The sequence below is a fragment of the Natrix helvetica genome, assembly GCF_964273705.1.
Source record: "Natrix helvetica genome assembly, chromosome: 2".
NCBI lineage: Eukaryota > Metazoa > Chordata > Lepidosauria > Squamata > Natricidae > Natrix > Natrix helvetica.
The window spans coordinates 223,467,195-223,492,841 of NC_138552.1; the positions used below are offsets into that span (position 1 = coordinate 223,467,195).

The following is a 25,647-nucleotide window of genomic DNA, read 5'->3' on the forward strand; positions in this document are numbered from 1 at the left end:
CTATCAATCCATCCCGATAGGTAGGTAGGTAGATATTGAAAGAGAGAGAGAGTTTGAACTTGAAATAGCACACCAATAAATTAATTTTGTTTTTATTCTGGAAGTCATCCCTCCTTTTATAATATTGTTTGTATCAATATCTTAATGTTTCTACACTATTATCCAATTTATCATGGTTTAAAAGAAATATAATTTACAAAGAATATATTGATTTGTCAAATTTGAGGTAATTAACACGATGACAATATAAAAAGATAATATTCCCTAGTTAATAATGCTTTTCAAGAGTTACTTTTTCATTTTATTTTTCTACATAACTTTAGTGATAATAAATCCAGAGTTATTAAATCCACATTGGGCCTGCTTGCTAAGACTCTAAAAAGTTTTCTTATGCTATTTACTAGCATTTGTTTTTACCCAGGATCTTTGTCAAAAGGCTATGAGATGGTATAAGAAGTAACGTTTATTTTTGTTGTTAACCGCAATAGTTGTTTACATGTCTATGAATTGTAGAACAAGCTAAAGTAACAATTTATTTTTTTAAATGCCAAATATGGCAGCAGCTAAGAAGTCTATGATCAAGCATAATGCTCAAAATATAATACACAGTTCTTCATTATATCTAGGTAAAAGTAATATGAAGGGGGTATTACTTTTTTTTTTACTCTGCAATATAACAATTCTAAAGAAGCTGTTTGACTTTTGAATGCAGTGAAGATTAACAGATAAAATATTACCTTAAATTCTGGACTCAAACATCTGGCAGGCAGAGATACTATTTTCAACATAGTCCTTTATGTTGTAATTCACTTATTGTTGGACTGGCATAACCTGAGTTGATTTAACTTGAGGGATAGTATAAAGCCCATCTGTTCACTTTAGTTATTTTCCCTGAGAAAATTATAGGAACTTATATTTATGCCTATACTGTGAAATTTTGAGATTGTCTTGGCATGAGTTGACAGTTGTCAAATTCTGTTTATTTTTCATTTACAAAACTGCTTATTAGATTTCTTTAAAATATATTTTGAACTTAGAATATCAGGAAGGAACAGAGAAAAATTGAAAGAGTTAATATTTTGTAGTCATGAACTAAAGATAGAATAGTATCTTATATTACCTCATTATATTCAGCAGTAAAAAGTAAAAATTAAGTATATCTGCAGTGTTGCAATCAGTGATTGGTGGGGCATTCTGCATTTATTTGTTAAATATGATTTTAAAAATGTAACCAATGTTATGATTGTAGAATTGAGGAAAAGTATGATGTAAACATAATATAATAAATATTGTTTCTCAACTTTTGTTTTATTCAAAAAAATAAATACCTAACATGTTAAACTTGTCCTGGTATTTGTGAGTTTTCTAACTTCCTTTATTATGTTTAATCATTGTTATCTAAATTTCCTGCCCTCCTCTTTGTATTTAAAGCAAATTGAGAAATTACAAGTATTGCTTCATGAAAACAAACAGCGCTTAGAACAAGCACAGCAGGATATTGCAAAAGCTAAGGAGGAATGTCTGAAACTAACAGAATTGCTGGGCAAAGCTGAGCAACAACTGCATTTTCTCAGGTACCATTTATCTTGTTTATTTTTAATACCAGTTTCAATTTCACATTTCCATGTTTTGTCATTTGCTTATCCACAGTTGTTACAAATTAAATGTCTAGCTTTGAGGCAGTTTAGAAGTGAATGTATAATGGAAAAAAAGTAAAGTGTGATAACTGTAAATGTACTAATCTGTTTCCTTCTGCCCTGTTCTTTAAAGGGATTTTTACTTAATTTGTAGTCAGTAAAAGTTACACACAGCACCAATTATTCTACAATTATAACTGTTTTAGGGAATAGCTGAATATTTGTCAATTTTTCAACAAGTGAAAAATAGCCTCAATTTTCCTAATAATTTTGTGCATAATCTTAAAAATATTTATGATACATAAATCATTTAAAACTGGCTAAAAAGTAGTGGTAAACAAGTAGTTCAATATTCAAAAATATATCTAAATAATATTATTTTAAAATATAATTGAATTTATCTTCTTCATGACTGGCCCTGCTGAACACAATTATTCTATCATTTTTTAAAACAGAGTTGAATTTTAATATTAAGCATGAACTATTTTTTGTTTGGGTGGGGTTAAATACATGAAAGCTACATATTATATTATAATTAAAAGTATTTTTTAAAAGCATTCCAGTTTATGGTTTTATTAGGTGGGGTGTACATATGTAGTGTGTAATTATATACATGTGCACATGAATAAAGGTGGTTTACTTGGGTAATTGCCGTATCGCTCTTAACTTATCATATCATACTCTTTTTTTAAAAAATGGTGTAAATATAGATTATGGGCCAGGAGCAGATGGGGAAAAAAACACTTTTCTCACAGTCTGTATTTGAAGAACAAATATGCTAGAGGTTAATGAACTTGAAAAAAGTTTTGGGTAAGTTGTAAGATAGCAAAAGTTTGGATTTTGCAGGACTTCTTTTATAATGATTTGTTGTGATAGTTTACCAAATGGTTTACCAGTTTCCTTCCTAAGGCTAATCATACAAGTTATGAAGCTGTGTGGTGTCTTGGAGAAAATCCAAAGTGTAGATAGATTTCCTGAAAAACTTCCACACTAACAGCCTAATTAAATAAAGTCTCCCAATAAAAAGTGACTTAAATTTGTCCAATTTAATGATTAAACACTATTTTAATGTTGTATTACCTGGTGCCATTCATTCTGCAGAATTTCATTGCAGATATTGATATTGGATATTTCATTTAGAAATTTGATAGGTGGAGTGGTTTAACAACAGACTATATATTTCCATGCTGATTGTTTAACTTGTATGGTCATTGCTGTCTAGTTTTTATTCTATTTTCTGGTTTTTCTGATTTGTAACTTTGTAACAGTATGGAGTGAGAGGGAGTTCAAATTTCAGATAGCCTTTTTGTATTTTTGGTATCAACAATCACTTCCCCCATTTGCTCTAATTTTGTTTTTATTCACTTCTACTATATTCTTTTTATGTTGTATCTTATTTTCTCTCATTCATTTTTCTGTAACAATGTCATAACATATACTAAATTATATTTTTATATTTTCCTTATTGCTGTGAGGAAAAAGTGACTGATATTTATAATTTGGTTAGCTTCCTATCTATAGTTTCCAATAACCGATTTGCCTCAATTTATAATATAATTGCATTGAAGAATTGGATACTTTCTTATTCATAGCATATCATCACATATAAGTACAGTTGTTTAAATTGTTGACAATTATCTAGATTTCTTTACATGTTCAATGTGGAGTAGTAAACTACTAGCCTCCAGAACATCCTAGATCATGCCAATAAGATTTGATAGCAAAATAGGATTTGTGGGGAGAGACAAAGTAAGATTTGAACACCTGATATATTTATACCTTTAAAGTCAAACTATTCTCCAAAGAGTCAAACTATTCAAACTATTAGAGTCAAACTATTCTCCAAAGCACCTGAGGGTAGAACAAGAAGCAATGGGTGGAAACTAATCAAGGAGAGAAGCAATTTAGAACTGAGGAGGAATTTCCTGACAGTGAGAACAATTAATCAGTGGAACAGCTTGCCTCCAGAAGTTGTGAATGCCCCAACACTGGAAGTCTTTAAGAAGATGTTGGATAGCTATTTGTCTGAAACGGTATAGGGTTTCCTGCCTAGGCAGGGGGTTGGACTAGAAGACCTCCAAGGTCCCTTCCAACTCTACTATTGTATTGTATAAATGTTCCAGCCCCTTCCTTAAAGAACATATATTTGTTTTTGCTCTGCTCACCTGGTGATAACATGTCCTATTGGATTTTTTTAACATAAAAAATACAAATCTGACCACCCAAAATATTCATGGCATATTAATTTATGAAAATGCATTTTTTCAAGGTAAGTAATAAAATAGGTACATATTTAGAATATATGTCACCACATTCTTCCAGCTTTTACTTACCAAGATGTAGAAAGTTTATTTATAAATAAATACATGTATTCTATTTCAATAAAGAATTTATATTTTGTGCTACTAAACTCAAAAATTGCATACAAGGTTGTAAAAACCATTAAACAGCTTAAAATTCTTGCTTCTTTGTAAGTTTAACCTATTTAATTATATGTATTGTTATATCCTACATTTTTATGCATAGTCTAGCTAATTGTAAAAATGCAACTTAAAATGTGGCAAAATATTCTTTTTCACATTCAGTGGGTAGTCTAGAGAGTATTTAAAAACATCATATTTAAGGTATAGAATGGGTATAATAATAATGGGTTGTCTCATTATTATTTATTGTTAGAATCCATTTAATTTGTAAGATATTACAAAGTCTGATACTGTTAATATATGTGAGTGTACTTCTTAATTATATACCCCAGACCTGGGATATGAAAAGTGATGGAGTTATCAAGCATGGAAGCAGCAAAAATAGTATTCTTCAGTGTTAGAAAGATAGATGAGTTCACTTTCCGTTTATGAAATTGGCTCTTGGGATGATTGATCAACAATATTTTGGCTGTAATTTAATTAAGTGTTCAAAAATAAGAAGGAATAATGTCCTATAAATAACATAATACAGTATTTTGTTACTGTTATTTTCCTTTATTTCACTAGCTGCTTCCCCCCTCCCTTTTTATTGATTTTTGTGCTGATCACATGGATACTTGTAATATGTAAAACAGCCCATTCTTCCCAGGATGATTCATCTATGGTAGAAAATGCCATATATGGATCACTTCAGTACATGTTTTTGGCATTGTAAAATTGCAGCATTATCAATCTCTTCTTATGTGGTACAGGTGTTAATGCTGACACAGCAGGTTTCACTGATAGTTATTTAGGACCTCAAAATTGAACTTTAGTATGGGAGGAAACACGGGGTTGTATTTAAAAGCCAGTATTCTGCTGACAAAATGAACTAGTAAAAACATCTATCTGTGCAATATGGTTGGTTAATTTTTTGTAGCCCTCCTTTTCTTTGTTGTTATCTACTTTCATGGTTTACTAAAGACATTTTGCAGAGCAAATTTTGAAGAGTTGACTTGCTGCAACAGGGAAGAGAAATAATCAAATCTTCCACTACGGATGAAAAACTCTTTGGATCATGAACTATGTTCTTAATTCTTTTTAAAAAAAATAGTTTGTTTGCATTTTGCACTTCTTAATCTGATTATAATTGGTTTAACTATAGTTTAATATATAATTCTACTTAGTTGTTAGTATCATTTGAATGAGGTTCAATGTTGTCATTATTGATAAGCCTGTAAAGTACTTAGTTTACTACTTCAGACTTGTTTCCTCTAATCCAGTCTTCAAATGTTATTCATATAGATTCTGAGAATATCTTGTATAATAATTGTGCTGCTAAATTGCATGCAAGCATAAGAGCTTAGACTTGCATTGGAATGTCAGGAGGCCCCTGTCATGATTTTGACAAACCCTCAGCCTGCTGAGGACACTGCCATTCCAGAAGATGTGTTCTATATCTTTTACCTACTTCTTTTTTCTTTCCAAGCTCAGTGGAAAGTTGGGCAAAACGTTTGTAAAGGGCTCAGAATGCTTGTCTGATCATTCATCTATCTGTCTGTCTGTCACTAAGCAGACGAACTCTGAAAACTGAATAGAATAAACCCACATTTGCTGTGGGTGGAGAATCTGGCAAAAGAAAGAATGAATTTGAAAATGGGCAGTATTCAGCTGGAGACTGCAAAGAAAAAGGAAGTTCCAATGCATCCTTTATGGGGAAATCTGTTAGGTAGCTGCCTGAAATGTTGCTGAATCTCTAAAGCCCCTCTTCCCTCCAACTCATGTGGGGTACAGCTGTTATTAAGGGGTTAGAAATGCATTCCCTGCGGAGCCAAATTATTCTATATATCTTTACTAATATTTGTTGGCATTGGTAGTTTTCACTAGGAGGACTGATAGATGTGTAATCAATAACTGATAAGTAGAAGAATAACTTTTGGAAACCATATCTTTGGAAGATATTGTTGAAATAGCATATAATGATTATCAGAACCTTTTTAGCTTCAAAAACCTACTGTTTATCAGCACTCCTTGTAGCCCCTAGCACATTTTCCATAGCTTCATTAACATTCATTGAAGTCCATGTATAATAAATAAGATACATAAATTAAGTCTATCACTCTAATAGGTTTTTGGAACGTAGTTGAATTGTTTATACTTTTTAATGTTTCAGTATGACATTGATAGTATTCTTTACTAGAAAAAGATCTTTTTACGCAACATATATGACAAGTATTGCGGTATTATAGTCTATTGATTTTTTAAAAACATGTCTCTTCTACTCTTCTTCTGTTAAATGTTTTCTTTGTGGGGATAAGGATTTGTGTATATATAAATGGTGTATATTTATATATGCAAAAATAGAAAGATCTAGAATGTTTTAATTTACAAAATATGAAATGAGTAGTCACATCAAACTATAATTAGTAACTGCTCATATGAATTGAAATTTGTATTTAACGGGTGAAAATTTTAAGGTTTAATTTCCCATATATTACCTGGAACTTTATAATTAAAAGGAAATATAAAAGCCTGAATTAAGATAACATGCATAATCAATTCTTTAGCTCCTGTTTTTATATGTTTATTTTTCATTAAATTTAGGATCGTTTGTGGTTTAGTCAACATTTATTCCTATCTGTTTTTCATATACAAAGGCAGTGAGATGCCAGAAAATAAACTGTTAACGGAGAATTAACTTCTTTGGCATGCTTTCATACTTATCTTCCAAATTAAAGAAAATGAAATGGGCAGAAGCAGAGTGTAGATTACCTCCTTTTTGTCAAAAATGGTGGGAATTTGAAAATTAATAATAAAAAAGGGAACAGATGCAGTAACATGCCAGAGGGAGATTAATGTGGAGAGTAAAATCTGTGAGCAACAAAACTGAAGCAAACTGAATCAGTGGGAGGTGGTTGTACAATCAAAATCAGGATAAAAGAGAAATTACAAACAACCCTGCACTTGTCAAAGTAGTAGTAATGAAATCCTGACTCTGCCAGCAGTGAGAACCTGTGTTAGCACTTTGGGGTAAGGATGGTAGCCGGGTGCCAGGTAGGAGGGCAGTGTTAGGTTGCTGGGCAGCAGCCATCTTGTGTAGAACAGATGGCACTGAAAGCTGGCAGGGGAGGAGCTCCTTAGCAGAACTAATCAGACAGTAACAGATAGGGCAGCTGGGAAGACTGACCACAGAGAGGGAAACTGCAGGATAGCTGCAGAGTTCCATGATGTTTACAGTGGTGTGCCCATTGGTCTGATAAAGACCTTGCAATGTCTTTTTACTGCAAAAACGCACACAAACTTTTGTTAACTGGGCAGTTTATCCGAGAAATTTGCAGCACAAGAAATGTATAAAAAGGACAAATCTGCTGAAGAATTGACTTTGTAAATTCTTGAAAATCCCTGCTAGGAAAGAACATTCATACTGCATTGCCCTTCTGGAAACATTATCCGTATCAATGAAAGCAAACAAGATGGTATTTTGGTATCACTTAAACATTCAAAACATATTAAGATTGTGACTTACATTAGAATAAATGCAGTTCTTAATATATATTTTAAAGCTCTTTAAAGAAGGCATTAATTTTGCTTCTTTTCAGCACTACCCCTTATGTCGACCTTATATTAGAATAGTCTAGCTAACCATTATCAGTAATGCAAACCAGACAGTAATACATGACTATTCCATATAATTTCTGATAAATAAATTTTATTGAATTTAAAGAAGCTTATTCCCCATTGTACCGTGGATACAGGTTGCAGTCTTACTGATATCTGCGGGGAAAATGAGGTTGAAAAGAAAACTGAATGAGAAAAAAATGAATTTAAATATGGACCTGTTACACAGAATATCATGGTTAGATTAGCAAGATGAATGATGAAATTCTTTGAAAAGAAATATATAATTGCAGATAATAGAAATGGATATTTAACAAAGAAGATTGAAACACCTTCCATTTTTCAACTTATTTTTCTGTTTGCAGAGCTTTATGGACAGACTTAATTTTGGCTGGGAGGGGAGGGGAGACAAATATTACAGGGATTTAAAATAGGAAGATAAGAAGAACATATGCTATTTATGTATCCATTACTGTGATACATCTAATTTAGGACTGTCAAGAAAAAATACTCTTATTTGATGTAGCGGCATATTATCGAATCATTGCAGTGGATGTAAAGTTGTTATTTGTTCTCCTTAATTGATTTTTGAAAGCATTTTTTCTTTCCCCTGAGCTATGTGTATTATGTATTCACTAACACATCCACAACTATATCCAGTAGTATAAAGAAGGTCGTACATAAGGTAATTTTCAACAAGATGTGGAATAAACATTTGCTGTTTTCAAAGCCTATTCACAAGAATTGTGGGAAAGCTGGGGAAACCCCTTGGTTACTGGTTCTTTCTGAAGTAGCTGATTTAATTATACATATATAAATGAAATACTTTCCATTATTATAAAAAGAAAAATATTTTACCTGCCATTATTTAACCCATATCCGCTCCTTTATGATGACAGCTATCAAACGATTTGGAATAAATCAGATCTCTTGTTTTCTGGCAGTGCTTGCAGTAATAATTAATACAGTGCATTTTAAAATCTGTCAGTTGGCTGATTTCTTATCATCTAATGTCTTAGACACTTCTTGTCCTTTAAAAAATATATTGTTTGACAATACAATATTTCCAAAGCTATTAATGAAGTATTAGGTGAAAATGAAATATGTAAGTATAACAGCTAAGTAACTTGTGAACATGTTACTGTATTTTCAGAGTTATCCCCCCTTAAAGATGATGGAAAATTACATAGCTTGATAATCAAGCTTAGATTTTGTTTTTCCTGGAAGAATAATTAATAGATACAACTGATTATATAGAGAGCCTTTCATTTGCAATGATTATACTGACGTTGGTTTCTTAAGCAAAACCAACATTCCTGAAGATTGCTGAAGATTGTCTGTTCTGTACCTGTTACAATAAATATTTGGTTGCCTCCTTTTTCGGTATTGAATCTGGATAAGCTTATTCATGCTATTTAATTAGAAAACAACAAAACAAAATGTGAATTAGGTCTTAGTTTGTTGACAGAACAAAAAAAATAACATTTTATATTTGGATGCTTCGTGCTGATATTTTATGACATCCAACTTAAATTTACCTTTATAAAATAAGGTGGAAATATGCACATAATTAGATAATGCATATTAAATAAGCCAAATACTCTGCACCAAATCAATGGAGCTACTGCAATGACAAAAAGAATTTTTTTTAAAGTGAAGTCATTCTTGGGATGTTTTTTCCCCTTACAAGGGATAAATTACTAGATTGGAAGAAACTGCTTTTTGGAGCTTGTAAGTAAATCCCTATTCATTTGTATTATAAAGCAGTAACTTGCTAAAAAATTTTAAGCCTAACATTTCTTTTTAAACATTAAAATCAATCATGGAATTATGATGTATGAAAAACATTATTGTTTTACTATGTCTTGTCCTGGCAAGTAACAATTACAAGCAGAAAAAAACCCCTCCAAATGATTCTTTCTTTCTTTCTTTCCCATCTGCTAGTTCTCTTCTGTCTCTTGTCTTTTCAATTATGACAGGGAGCTGACTTTTTTCCTGCTCAATTGTTGCATTTTTCCATGGCAGCCTGATTGCCACATCAACTGTCCCACTATTGCCTTCTCATTCCTGCAATCTGTGTACGTTTTGTAAAAGTGCAGCTGGTATGATTTCTTGTTCTCATTATATCCTGTCCGTATCATTATATCTTAGCTCTTGCCATGTTCTCAGTATAGCAAATCATTTAAGAACTAAAAGCATCTATCGATATAAGTAATATGATAGGCACTATGTAGTAGACCTTTGGAGAAGATCATGAATATCTTAATTCCTTTAAATGAGTACTTGACTAATGAAAATCTAAAAAACACATCATTACAAAGGCAAGAGCTTGTTTCTCATTTCCAATATATTAAAGCTGGAATTTAATTATGTGTTTAATGTTTATTATTTAAGCAAGTAATATCTAAGTCATTGGTTTAAGATTTGGAAAATGACAAGTTTCTACTTTAAAAACTCTGAAGCAATATTTTGTGTTCCATAACCATTTTAAATGTTAACTAGTAAAATAATTATTCTTTTCTTTCAACACACATTTCTAGCAGGTGAAGAAAAATACCTTGAAATTTGGGTATTATTCAAGAAAACATTTTGAAAATGTTTCTTATTTGAATGTTTGTAAAAAAGAAATTAGTTAATAATTCAATAGTATGCGGCTGTTGGAACAAATTTTTGAAAAGCAGATGCATGCTTGACTAAGCCTGCATAATAGATCCTGCTGACAGTATGAAATGTCTCAAAAGTAGCTGCTCTGCTCTTTCTATTAACTTGAATAGCAATATGGATAATCACATAAACTGTATAACATTTATAAAATTTCTCAGTGGTGAATTGATTTTTACCTTATTTTTTCAAAATGTGATATTTAGTCACAGATGAATGACAGTTTAAATATAGCTATGTTGCAGCTTAAAGGTAACATTAAAATCAGCATTTGGTTAATGAATATTGCTTTGTTCCCTTTTTAAAAAATATATTAATATTTTCATCCTTATTTTTCTTTGGTCCACTATACATCTTAGTCTTCTCTGAAATTGTATTTTCTCTTCTACATAGTTTGTCACATGCCCCTTTTGTTCAGCTAAACTCGCTAAATAAATAATGCTCACAGTACAAGATTTTACAGAAAGATGATGAATTTGATCTTTGAGGATTTTTTAAAATTATATTTCTCTTCCACTATTGTCTTCAACATTATTGGAAAAAAATATATAAAGCATAACTGTCCAGCTTTGTCTCTTACTAAGGATTAAATCTCTGCCGGCAGTTCTTTTGACAATGACCTTGAGGGGCTTTGCATCTTGAAGAAGAAAGCAGAAGCTTGCAGTAAACAAAGTTCACTTCTGACAGATGGATTGAATGACAGAAAGGTTGTGAGTGCCAGAATAGCCCTGGCAGAGGAGGAAATGTTCAGTGGAATCCAACAGGAGAGGAGGTGTGAACAGGTGCAGGGTTGCTGACGGAAGGGGAACCAGATGGAGGGAGCCAGAGCCAGTTTATTTAAAGGAAAAGGCAGAAAACACTGAAAGGCTGTACAGTCAGTGGCTAAAAGTGTGCATGGAAGAAGGTAAAAAAGCAGTAAGCAAAACTGCACAGTGGGACATCAAGCACTTAGCGTAATGACAGTAATTGTGAGTGTAGTTGGAAAGTTGCTATTAAAATCCATTCATCCATTGCTCTAAATAACATAAAGTGTTTCAAACACTTTTTAAATTGACAAGAATGGTGCTTTGTCTGTCAATTTTTGGTAATGTTAACACACAAAAGTTATGATTAGAAAAATGTTGTGGTTCAGGCAAGCCAAATCAAGACGATAATAAGAAAAGGTTTCGATATTAGCTGTGGAGTAGTCTCTTAGTTTTGCTTTGCTTGCAAAGAAATGTCACAGTCTGACAAAATGTGAAAGAATTCATTCCCCTGAAAAGCATGTTATAAAACATACAGAATCTTATTCATCGTCTAATTGTTACTCAGAGAAAAAGAAATGAGGCGTGGTAGGCTGTGCTACAATGCATTTTATGTCATTTGAGAATAGCTAAGAGCACAAGGCTTTAAAATATAAGATTATAATTATCACAGTCTTTGTAAAATTATATAGTTATTAGTTGTCCTGATTGGTGATACTTATTATATTGACTGTTTGTGCTGATTGACTTGATTTGAACCACGGTTTTATACTGCTAAAATGAAATCCCATATATATTCTCTATTACTCTAATATTACTTTGAAAATTCTTATTCAGTTCTACAAGATCATAAATCTTTTCTTTCTTTCTTCACTCCAATGTTTTTCTTCTTTTCTTGTGTTTACTCTTAAGTATCTGTTAAAACAAAATAAACATAACACAGATTTAAAGAATTGTTAACATGTTCATAGGAAGAGCATTTGAGGAGCATCTGGTTTATTAATTTATATTTAAGGTGCAGGTGCTAATCCAGAATTCTCTTATGGGGTTTTTGAGTAGCACATTATTGTTTGGAAATTCAGGAAGTTTCAAAACCAGTTTCTGTTGAATCATAAAAATCTTAAGATATACAGGCCCTCTTAACTGTTCCCTAGAGTCTTCTTGTAGGACATATTTCTTATCTAATTCTAAATGTTTACACACACACACACACACACACACATGCACACACACTTTTTAATACAACATAAGATCAAAACCCAAAGATTACAGTTTGGATGTTTTTTGCTACAGTTAGCGCATAATTGCAAGCAATATGTCCTTAACTACAACCTTTTGCTGGGATCCTTTCTTTGTAAAAGGAAATGAAGCTCAACATTTCAATATCTAGACAAATTTTGTGGTTGTCCTTATATAAATTATATCTGATTTATCCAAGTTTCCTTTTCTCTGTTTTTCTTATAATTTATAGCCCTATGTTAGTAGAAATGCCATGTTTTAATTATATATTTATAATCCAAACTTAGACATGTAATTCTATCAAAATGTTATGCAAAATATTGTTCTGTGGTTATGAGAAATTTTTTTTTTATAAAAAAGCATGATACTGTTCAAAAACCATCATAATTGCAACTCTCTGACTTTCTCTTATTTATAACCTTATTCTAAATTAAATCTAATATATTTTTATTTAAAAAATCAAGACATGACAAAACATAAAAAGTTTATTGGGGTTCCTAGGTCTCTGTCTTAGGCAGAATGAATTTAAAATGTATTTAATCATGTTAAGTTTTGAATAAATATGTTTGTAGTTTTCTTATTCTAGGTTGATTAGAAAGCCACATTCCTATTTCAAACTCATAACTTTTAAGTTGATTAAATGTATTATTTAATAAATTAAAATTCAGGAATGATTTCACATACAAAGAATGAACAGAATATCTCAGGGTTTTACACAGAGTTTTTTCCTGATACAAGGTTAATTCTAACATTTATATTTAATGTTATCAAGCATTTTGATAACAAGCAGAATAGAAGACATGGGTATTTATAAATAGCTACATAGCAGTCTGCTCCTCATCCATAGCTTGCTCCACTTCCAGGCCCTGCACTTATTTTTCGTGACCTTCATCCAACATAACTGACTTTTTTTCATACAGGAGCATAATTTCTTTCCAATAATTGACCCTATGTTACCATGGCAAAAGATTGTTGGATGAACTCTCATGTATGTACTTAATTCAAAAATGTGATTCTGGCAAACTAACATAGGTTTTGACATCAAAGCAAGATTAACAGTGAACACACAACAAGACAGTATAAAACTGAACAGCCAAACCACAACATACTCAAAATCCTAAACCACTTAATTTTTCATCTGCTATGGCATCAGCCACAAGTCTTAAGACAACCCCTAATACTGCACTTGTCTGGAGGGGTATCACCCTATTGAAAGCTATATAGGGAAACTTTCCAGAAATGAGTCCCTTAAACCAGACTCATAGTCTTGCTTCGGTGTAGTCAAAGCCTGCTTTTCTTCAGCCAGCCCTTCACAAATTCTAGATACTGGGAAAGAATTTGATAGCATAAGCCAGTTAACTTGTGGTAGAGATGTAAATCCATATTTGTGATATTTAACCTTTCCAATAGTTTCCAGCAGCTTTATGTAGGTGTTATATAGGAATGAAAAGAAAAGTAGAGTTCTCAGGAACTCTATAAAGCAGAGTTCTGGGGCTAGAACTTTATCTACCAACATTGAATGGAATTATCCCTTGAACAGTGGTGGGTTCCGGATCCCATTCCAACTGGTACGGTTGGCCCGGCGGCGTCCGCATGGATGCGTGCACATGTGTCATACTGTCCAGCGACGCCTCTGTGATGCTCCAGCTGCTCAGCGGAGCATCGTGCAGGCGCTGTATGCGCAGTGCGCGGAAGCGCCGAAGACTTTAAAGACAGGTAAGGAGCGTGGGTGGGCAGATGGGCCCTCTGGAGCACCGTACCGGAACGGTTCCTAGTGCTCCGGGCAGGCTTCGGTACGCCCGTACCGGGGCGTATCGCCTGCAACCCACCACTGCCCTAGAAGAACTACCAATCACCTCAACATCTCCTACATTCTCAATCTCCAAAGTTGCTCCAGAGCAATGTAAGGACCAATTATACCAAAAGCACTGAAGGATTGAGGGCTAGGATACACTAACTCCATCCCAGTCCCACCACCGATCATCTCCAATTGTAATCAGAGTTGCATTAGTGCTACATAAAAGCCTGATACCTGACTAGAAAGATCTAGGTAATTCATTTTCTCCAAGATATTCTAGAGCTGCAAACTGACTACATTCTCAATACCTTTGGAGACAGCATGAAAATTGATCAGAACCGGGTCCATGATGATTCTTTGAGGACAAGGTAGAATACTTCTTTAAGATCATTAGACCAACCCCTTGCTCAAGGATGCATTCATCACTACCTATATATAACCACATGTCCTCTTCTGGATCTAATACATATGTGGCCACACCACCACCTTGATGACTTTTTGGGAATCAACTGACTTGAATTCTTCTCTGATACCCAGTGCCCTTTATTTATATATTGTGCTTGCATTATGTAGTAGTACACAAGAAGTAATATGTAGAAGTAGTATTCCATGAACTCAAATTGCAAGTTCCTGAATAAATGAAAGAGTATCAAAGTACATCTATCTTATTTTGGCCAAATCTCATGTTATTGATCCATATTCAATCCATTTTGTTCTCTGAGCCCCAGTTTATAATCTGTATAAACTTTATAATTCACTGTACCATATATAACAGAAAACAAAGTGACATGAAGCAAATTTGATGGTACTTAATCTGCAAATTGTGTGTATGTGCACATTGCAGAATCAGAATGGGACAACTTACTGCAACCAACTCACCATGGCCAACTCCCAGCAGGACAATTCACCAAGGCCAAGTCGCTGCAGGATAACTCTTGCAGAATAATTCAACAATTGAATTTAATTATTTAAAATAATGTTTAAAATTGTTTTAATTTTTGTCATAAACATTTTGTTTTGTCCCTCCTTTTGCATCCTTTCTTTAATGATTCTATTCCACCATTTCCTCAAAGTTCGTGTAATTCTTGTTCCAGGGCAAGTTGTCCTGTCATGAGTTGGCCAATGATGAGTTAGTCAAAGCAAGTTCTCCTAGATCCGTGCAGAATATTATGAAAGATCTCAAGCAATAACCACCTAATGTCATCTGGTAGATAGCAATAGCACTTAGATTTATATACCATCCCATAGATCTTTATGGCACTCTCGGGTCAGTTTACAACATCAGTATTTTGCCTCCAACAATTTGGGTTCTCATTTTAGCAATCTAAGAATGATGCAAAGTTGAGTCAACCTTGAGCCAGTAAGGATTAAACCGCAGACTGCAGGCAGAGTTAGCCTGCAATACTGCATTATAACCACAGCCACTTTGCTTTCTATTATTTACGGCAGTCTCGCAAATATAGTTATGTGCTAGGTAGCGCTTTATGTCATTAGCTGCACCTTAAATTGCACCCAGAGCCATATTGGAAGCCAATGCTGCTCATTGAGTAAAGTTGTAACCTGAATTGCCTGAGAGGCATACATAACTACCCCTGCAGCTTTTTGTACCAACTGCAGTTTCCAAATGCTCTTCAAGACAGTCTCAGATAGAGCATTTTATAGTAATCCATTTAGGAGTAAACCAAGGATCAAATGAGTGAAGATAAAGCATCCCAAACCAAGAAAGAGTGCAACTGGCATGCAACACAAAACTGTGTGAAAGCTTCCTGGTTAGTTTGTCAGACAGTCCAAACAGGGAGTGCAGCCAGAAATACTGTTTGTTTATTGTAAGGATACATTCATTGAATCTTGCAAGTCTGAAAGTACATTCCATCCCCCCAACTCATCTTTACAGTTGAAGAAACTAAGGAAGATCCAATCTGAAATGTTTGCCATGACCACATTCCTTCAGTGGATTGAGATCATGTTTGTTTGATCATGTCTAGTCTGAGGTTCTTTCTCCTCTCTCCCAGGGTCATTCCATATGCTATCACTTTAGTCATTTCTGCCACCTACTTTTCACACAGAAGTCATGAGTCCAGGAGGACCCTAGATTGCATGCAAGGTCTGCTTGGGGCAATGCTAGCCCATTCAGAAGAAGAGATCACAAATCTCTGGAACCAGAAGATCCCAAGCCCAGAGCCACTTCATCTTGTCAAGATTGACCTGAAGCCTCTTGTTCCCCATCCAAACCTTAACAGCTTCCAGATACCAAGACAGGGTGTCAATAGAATTGCTTAGTGTGCCAAGGGTAGAGATGTAAATCTAGATATTGTCAGTGTACTGATGATAGCTCATTCCAGTGTGATGGATGATGTCACCTAGTAGCTTAATGCAGATATTAAACAGGAGCAGAGATAAGTAGTGAACCCTGTGGAACTTCATAAAGCAAGAGCCATGACTAGGACACCTCACTCTCAATCAATGCCAACTAGAACCAACATTAGAGGAAGGAGGAGAACCAGCATAGAACTGGGCAACCTAACCCTCAAAGCCAGTCCAGAAGGATACCATGATCAATGATATTGATGCATGACCTCCCTTCCTGTTCTGACAAGTCATCCAGAAGCATAATATTGTTTCAGTCTCACATTCAGGTCTGAAACTCAACTAAAAGGGGTTCACTGTTCATGTCATACTTTATTATTTTACATTAAACCTGTATTTGGTAATAATGATACAAAGCCAGTGGTTTGATCTTGGCTGCTTTTATATATTGCTACTACCATGGAAATGAGTGCATTTGAAGGAAGCTGACTTAGCAGGCGCCTGGATTTGGCCACTTTAGCATTGTGTTGTCTTTTCTGACTGTAAGTGGTCTTAAGAATGAATAATTTATAAATTGTTGATAGTTCTCTTAAAATATACATTTCCTTTTTACCACTCGAATTAAAGATGGAAAAATACATAGAATGCATATATATGTATATCTGTAGTCCATCTCTCCCATAATGTGCATATGTAATGGAATCAGTGCAAAAAGGATTGTTTTAATTATTTAGTAACCTACAATGCATGTTTTACAATTATTGCTCATCTTTGGTATTGATAATACAAATGTTTAATTCAACATTCCTATATCCTTCAAGTTTTTTACTTATTTTAAGGAATATTCTCTGTAGAATGATAAAATAATGATCCCAGAAAAGTCTAAAAATGTGCAGAACCAGTATAATCTGTCTCTCTGGATGGTGATGCTAAATATTATTTTACTGGGATAGTAGATATGTTTTATTCCTTTTGTAATACTTCTGTTTTTCATCCTTTCCATATAGAGGGAATTTTGGCATAGTTTTTCCACATGTTCCAGACATATACTGGGATTATGCAGGTCTATGGCTAGGATGACTAGGCTTTCATCAAATTGTATAAACTGAGGGCATAGACTGGTGTAATGACAATTTAACATTAATAAGGACATAACTGATAGGTGGTGTAATGAAGAAAAGTCACTAAGGAAGATGACATACAAGCAGCCTGATTTAAAGAGATAGGATCAGGAAAAGAAAAAGCAGAATAAGGAGAAGAGGCAAAAAAAAAGCAAGAAAGTCTTTTTCCTCTATGAAAGGAAGGCAAGAAGCAATATACCAGCTGCTCAGCAAAGATGGCAAATAAAAAAAGAGATGGATAACAAGAAAAAGTAGAATTATTTAACTCCACTTGTGGTGTAGAATAAGATATGTATTTCACTGTGATTGTGAAAAGCAGTCTCAGGGAGCAAGATTCTACCATGAACCTGATAGAAAATATACTCAAGGAATACCTGCTGACCTTGAATGCAACTAAGAATTGCAACCAAGGCAGAAGCAAGACAGCATCCTGTCAGATGTATTTAAAGCTACATTCTTGCACTGAACTAAGAGACTAACTTGTTTCTTTCTATCTGTCTGATACTAAAATATATTACAAGAATAATAATTATCTGTAGGCAAGCTATTTGCAGATAGCTTGTTTGCCTTTACTGTCTTTCTTATTAACACATGCGCGCGCACACACATCAATGGAAATTTTCCTTTCTTCAGGCAGCAAGCCCTAGAATTAATGATATTCATTTTACCATTTTCTTCTTATTTTTAACATAGGTTAGGCTGTGCCATAGCATAAGTGTCATACTTTTCATCCCTCCACCCACCCCTTGAGGGTTTGGGGACCTTTCTGAATAGAATGGGATATGACTTTGGATTGCCTAAAAATTAGGTGAGAGATGTTGATAAAAATGGCAGCTAAGACTTGTCTCAACAGAATCAATGTGCATTAAGCAATGCCAATTGGGATTGCTATCCATAGTACAGGGCAATTCAAATGTATTTGAACTGAGAAGGTAAGTTTAATGTCATGGTTATGAGGTAATGCAGTTGCTATTCAGTTTAAAGCAAAATTCTCCCTGGTACTGTAGTGATATAATTCTTCAGTATTTTAAGTGTGTGCGTGTGTGTAATTTATTTAATTTGAACACCATCCAACTCCAATTGACAATGGTTAATAAATAAATAATAACATAAAAACCACTGGCAACCAAGCTAATATACAAACAGAACAACAATAGAAAACATGCCTAAGGGCACCATCTATCTTACATCAAGGTCTGGAGAAAAATTAGGCCTTCAATTGATGATTTGAAGGGAGCTGGAGCAAGCCAACTCTGCTGGCCTATATTGCCCAGGCAGAAATCATGGGAAGTAAGTAGTCCCTCAAATAACCTAGCCTATGCCATGTAGGGCTTTATAGATAACAAGTAGCACCTAGAATTACATGCAGGAGCAGACGAAATCATCGTGGCTTGCAAAGCAGAAATGTCACAAGGGTATGCCAAGGAAAGACCATTGCTACCAGTGCTGCTGCATTCTGGACCAACTGAAACTTCTGAGCAGTTTTCAAGGGCAGCCTAGGGTAGAGTGCATTGCTGTAGTCAAACCACCAGTATAACATGACAAGCTGAGGCCCAAGTTATGCTTATTACCGGTAGTTCTAGATCAGTGATGGCGAACCTTTGGTCACCGAGTGACAAAACTGCACATGTGCATATGCCCAAACTGAAACTTGGACATGCATGCTCACATGCACGAACATACACGAACATGTGCACATGTGAAGCAGAGCCCCGAAGACCAGCTGGCCAGTGGGAGGCGGGATAAGATATTTTTCTTTTGTGAGTTTCTGTTTCATCATTTGCAGGGAAGCCTAAGTTCCCGAAAGAAATATCACAGAGATCTGACCTGGGCGACAGCGCCCGTGCCAGCAGAGTGTGCCATAGGTTCGCATTCACGGTTCTAGACATTAGTCTAGACCAGTGGTGGGCAACCTTTTTTTTCAACTGAGCCAAATCTCGCCAAAACCACGATTGAAATTTATTTTGAGAGCCACATTTTTAAAACCGAAAATACATAGGATGCTACACTGTTTTTAGTTTCAATAAACTCTGGCATTTGAAGCACGCAAGTCTTAAAGCTGTCAAGTTACAAGATCCTTGCATCCCTAACCCTTTAGAAAAAAAAAACCCAGGGTCTTCAAACCTGACAGCTTGAAGACTTGTGGACTTCAACTCCCAGAATTCTGAGAATTGAAGTCCACCAAGGGCATCAATCATATTAGCCCAGGCAGGGATCTGCAAAATTGGCTCTTAAGACTGGTGGACTTCAACTCCCAGAATTCTGAGAATTGAAGTCCACCAGTCTTAAAACAGCCAACTTTGCAGACCTCTGTGTTAGCCCAAAGCCTGGCGCTGGGCGGGCCTTGCTCCCCCATTGGTGGAGCCCCAAGAAGCGAGGAGGGAGAAAAAGAGACGGAGGCCAAGGAGCTTCTCCCCCCCCCCCCGCAAAAATCTTATCAGGGAGCCGGCGGGCAGTAGCAAATTAGCTGATCACGCGGCGTGATCGGCTAATTTGCTACTGCCCGCCCGGCTCCCCGGTTAGATTTTTGCTGGGAGGAGGCGGGGGGGAAGCTCCTTAGCCTCCGTTTCTTTTTCTGCCTCCTCGCTTCTCGTCCCTGCCCGACTTCAGGATCCTCCCTAATTATTGTGGGTCGAAAAGAAAAAAGGGAAAGGGGCGCTTGTTTTGAAGTGCCCGAGAGGAGGGAGGGGAGCGGCCGCCCGGCACACAGAAGAGCCACATTAAAGTGTGTAAAGAGCCGCATGTGGCTCGCGAGTCACGGCTTGCCGACCATTGGTCTAGACAAGATAACAAGGCACTCTATCTGTAGTGTTAGTAATAACTGGTTATCTGAAAATTTATCTTCTTTTCTCATGTGCTAGAAGATAATAGACTTTTGACCATATTGGTCACCTGAAATTTTTGGTGGCTGGCTCCACTGTGCAGTAGTGTTGTATAAAATTACCTTCCTTATAGCCAGATTCTGTGTACCCAAATTTGACTGAACTAGATTCTTTTTTTCCCCAAAGTTGTTCTGTTCATTTCTTTACCTCTAGCACTCTTTAAAAACAGGGATGTCCCTTGGTTTTGTTCATTGGGGAAAGCATTGTCCCAGCTATTCCAGTTATCAAAGGAATTTTAACATAATTATCTGTTCTAATGATAAGAAAATCCCTTAAAGAATAGTAGCATAATTTTTATCTAAAAATTTCATCCAGATATTAACCAGATATTAACCACAGTGCTAGATTGCTTGAGATTGCTTATTTCAGAAGAGCTAGGCCCAACAAATAAAAAGAACAATATCTCATAAATTGACCTACTTTCTATTACATTAAATTCTCCATCATAAAGAGTGATGATGTATTTGTTCAACTTAATTTAGAATTTATCCAGAAGTTGTTAAATGTGTTGCTCTGATACACACATCTAGGATGAATACTTTCATACATTTCTGAAAATCCCAAGACATAAAAAAGGAGTACGATTCTTATTATAAATGGTGTCAGGAAAGAAAATTGCTGTAAGCCGTCCAGAGTCACTTTGAAATGATATGGGCAAACAGACAAACAAATAAATGTATTGTAGCTATATACAATAGTATGAGACCTGAACAGAATGCTGTTAATAGAGAATTAGAATAAAGGCACCTTCCTTAAATATCTCTAGTTTATTCTCATCTTGCTGTTTTATCATTTGTTTTGCTCTTAATCATGTATGTATTAAATATTTTGTACAATTGTTTTTTTCTATTACTTAAACTTATTTTAATTAGCTGTTGTATTGTTCACAATTTTGGATAGAAAGCTACTTATAAAGAAATGAATATAATTACTTAGTATGCTCATCCCAGAGAGCTGCTATTTTGTATTATTCCTACCCTAGGCATCCTCTGCATTATAAATATATAATGGAACTTATATAGGGTGGGCTTGCTTTTTTTTAAGCGTGTACTTTCTCAGCTTACCTAGCCTCCCATCTTTTTTTTCCCTAGATTAGAAAAAGAGAACATTCAGCATAGCTTTAGCAATGAGGCAAAGACTCGAGTCCTTCAGGCTCAGCAGAGAGAGCAGGATCTGACACAGAAGATGCGGCAAATGGAGGCCCAGCATGATAAAACTGGTAGGTGGTCGGGAAAGATTAGAGCCTGGGCACTCACTCACAAGCCCGGCCCATGCCTTACTGTGAAATGACATCAGGAACACCTGTAACCTTTGGCTGGCCGAAGGGAGCAGATGCTAACTACACCGGAGATTCCGAATTACATATTAGTTAGCGTTTAAAAGAGAAAATGGAAAGTATTGCCCACTGTCTGTTGATTTCAGAGTGCTGCTCTCACATCTGTTGCACCATCTGGATTATGAGTTTATTTACCTGTGTTCAAGAAACGTAAAGCTGAGAGGGACCACAACAAAGTAGAAAAACAAAGGGTTTATTTTTGGCTGGATTTTCAGGCACACATGTTATATAAAGAAAATAGCATCAGAAGCTCTGCAGGAAATGCTCTGAGCTTACAGTTAAAGTCTCCTGAATAGTACTGAACAGTTCCCACAGTACACACATTATAGCTACTCTAAAAGCTTAATGAGTTTGCTTCAGAATCCAAACTGGAGAAAAGCTTTAGCCATTAATTGGTACTTAATTCACTGTCGCAGCTGGATGTAATTCACTGGCTCCAAATTAATATGTTCCTTTATTTAATCTTCATTGCTTCACACATTTTTGGAATTTGTGTATTCTGTTCTACTCAAATTTAGATATAACTTTAATCTTTTGTAGCTACAAGAATTTGCAGTAGGAAGTTTAAATTGATAAGAATGGGATTTTGGCAACAGCTGGTAATATGACTGAAACCTGATGTCTTTCAATACAGTATTTTATTTCAACTACCTTATCGTCCTTTACCTTTATAGCGTGACAGTGACATTGTTTCATGGAAATTCTCACAACATCTGTGTAGTCTTTTGACATTGCTTTTTTAGGTTTACATGAGAATGTTCTATGTGTTTAGCAGCAAATACATAACAATTTTCCATATACACAATTGCAGAAAATACTCCCAAAGTGTGCATTTTCAGAACTCAACCTCTGAAACCAAAATTGTAATGAAAATAAATGAGCAATTATGAAAATAACCATTGTGGTAGTAAGCCATGAATCATATATCTCCAACCTTCCTAAATCCGTGTATGTAATCTAACTACGTAGTTACAAATTGACATTTGTGAAAGGGAAAGGAAAATAAAATTCAATCATGATTTAACTTTTTCTAAATAATATATAAATTTCCCCAAAATTGACATTAATTATGGGGAATTACCCGTGGGCTAAATATGCAAGTTAGGAATGCAGCAAAATGTGGATTCAAGTCAGATTTCCCATTGTGTTTATAATGTAATGTACCACTTTCACAAGTGTGCATGCACAGTGGCTTCTGTGAAATGAGGTTAACTAGCCTAAAGATTTGTTTTGATTGAAATGCCTATACCAGTTTTCCAACAAACTAGAACTATTATCATTAAATATGCTGAATTCCAAAGGCTGCTGTTCATGTTAAATCTTATATAGTGTGGGCTTGCTTCTGTGTCTGAATATAATCTGCATACCTTTTCATTCATGAGTTGTGAAGCAACTTTATAACAAGTAAATGAATTGTAGAATTTCAGGAAATTAATGACAACATATTAAATTAAATTTGATCATGCCCCTGATATGCAAAATTGAAGATGCTAAAGTATTTGTTAAATTTTAGGGGTGTGTGTGTGCTAGAATTAGGTGAGGCTTTATTTCTTTTCAGACACTTCTACCTTTGAAAGAAGGCTAAAGATGCCTTTTGTTTTGCAAGGACATCTTTCACTATTTCCCCCTCTATGTGTTACTTTTGTTTTTCATTTCTCACAGTCTGTAGCAATAGAAGTGCGGCGATTTGTATATTGAATATAAAGTATGCTGGTCTGTGCCTCTACCTGAAGACTGGTTGGAATGGCAGAAAGTGGTCTCTGGGCCTGTGCACTTACTAGTTATGTTTTTATTTGGAAGTATTCCCTATTTCCCTGATTAGTTCTCCCAAATCAGGATAAATCTGGAGCTGAGCTGTAGTTCATAAAAGCTTATATCTTTTAATAAATATGTGTTAGTTTGAAAAGGTGATACAAGACTCCTTCTGATTTTTGGTCACCTTAGACTAAGACTTTTACTGTCAGTTTGTGGCATACACCAATGCATAGTGGATGAGCCTGTTTCTCTGATAGTAGATTGCTACTGTTCTTTTTTTTTCCTGTCCATGCTTGGCACCTTAATTCTACTTCTCAAAATCTGGTATGAGAATCAAGGCAATTTTATTATTGGTATTAAGGTCATTACTGTCTTTTGGTTGACTCAGATGCCACCAAGACAGAATGTATTTAGATGCTAACTTAGATGAGTCTGGTTTAAAATTTTGAGGTGGGATAAGTGCTGCTTTAGTTTTATTTGTTTATTATTACCTACTGTTAAAATGAGATTATTCCTCTCCCCTTTTTAAGGAAACAAAGTTTTATGGTTTTGTTTTTTATGTTGTTATCTTTATTATAATATCTATTTAATCTACTTGTTGTAAATTATTTTGTTAAAAGAAGAATGGGATTAATTTTGAAATAAATGCACATACATTCTTTTATACCGCTTAAGGAAGTAAGTGTCCTGGTCTGGCAAACCTGTTTTTTCTTAGTATTAATATCACATTTATAACATCCTTGCTCTTGGTCAAGGTAGCCTATAACAGATTCACTAGCAATACCTTGAATTAATTGAATTACACCAAAGTTCAGAGTTTTATATGTGATCGTCATGTCCCAGCTCATGAATAATCATGAATGATTACTTATTTTGTATATTTAGTTGAATGATTTGTTTGGCTGCCCATCTTTCAAAGTGGGTGTTTTCACAGAGCAAAAACCAAAAGCAAAAGTTAGCTTGTTTAGTTACCATCTTTTGCTAGTCATTCTTCTTGCATAGCTAGGATAGCATTTAATTGACAGCCATCTTAATTTGAAACTGTGTTCTGTTTGAATCCTGCAGTAGTGACACAAATCCTAGCAGGCCAATTTTTCTATAAATGAGCATAAGTATTTGCTTTATAATTTCATTCCACATAAGTGTATTAGGGGGAAAGAGACTATTTGTGGCATCTTTTTACATTCTATACAATACTTCTGTGTATAAGCAGCTGTGACTTGGCACAGAAACACAGAACCAGTTGTCATTTAGTCTTTTCACTCATATCTGTAAGATCTCCATTAATCTGCTTACATTTGAGAATGGTACTTCATGTCAAGTGATTTTTTTAAAGAAAAAAACTACAATAATGAAAAAGTAAAAGACATAGGGGAAAAAACACAGAAAAAGAACTAATCTGAATAGTAGTCATGCTCAATTGCCTGGAGTTTTATCTATTATTTTCTTATTAATTATAATGTTACTTTTTTAGATAGATTCCTAATCATATTTTTCCTGCCGCTCCTATTCTTTCCAGTGTTCTTAATTCTTAAATTAATTGGAAATTTATATCAGTCAGATGGAATAAGGCAGTATTATTTGCATAGTTTGAAAACATCTGACAAATTATAGGATTGGTATTTTCATTAAAATGTGGATAAAACTTTTATGAATGGTACAGATTATCTATATTTATGGTATTTCCCCCTTGTTAATATATTAATATTCCACAACTTGCTGCACTGTTTCAGTACTGTACATTGATGAAAATTAATTGTGAGAGAGATGTCAAGTAACAGAAGTATTTCATGTTTTTTCTGTACAGTGTTCATATTTCATAATTTTGCTACATAGGTTTAAATTTTTTTAAAAAACCATTGTGGGCAACTAACCAAGATTAAAATCATGGTATGTGTGTATATATTCAATCATGCTATTTTTTGTAGTATCAATGTTGGAGTAAGAACCTAAAAGGAGTAAGAAATAGTAAGCTGAAGAAATTAAAAGACATGTAAGAAAAAAAGGAAAGGAGGTGTAGGTAAAATTAGATTACACCATCCCTATCTTTGCTAACGTTACAACCTATCATTGCTTCCACCAAGCCCTTACATCAGCTCATACAATACCTTGTGTTTTTTTCTTTTTAACTTTTCTCTTACAGGAATT

General features: G+C 34.6%; 1 protein-coding gene across 10 annotated transcripts in view; it reads left to right on the forward strand.

The window, feature by feature from the left end:
• SDCCAG8 (SHH signaling and ciliogenesis regulator SDCCAG8) overlaps window positions 1-25,647 on the forward strand; it is a 117,443-nt gene that overhangs the window by 38,451 nt on the left and 53,345 nt on the right. For 8 of the 10 annotated variants that reach the window (XR_014174613.1, XR_014174614.1, XM_081944061.1 and 5 more), the window contains 2 exons: window positions 1,432-1,574; window positions 21,500-21,627. Coding sequence is in view for 8 of the 10 variants with exons in the window: in XM_081944061.1 (XP_081800187.1) it covers window positions 1,432-1,574; window positions 21,500-21,627 (271 nt within the window). In the remaining 2 variants the exon portion in view is untranslated. The remainder of the gene's footprint in view (window positions 1-1,431; window positions 1,575-21,499; window positions 21,628-25,647) is intronic. The other 2 variants (XM_081944064.1, XM_081944060.1) reach the window with 1 other exon arrangement.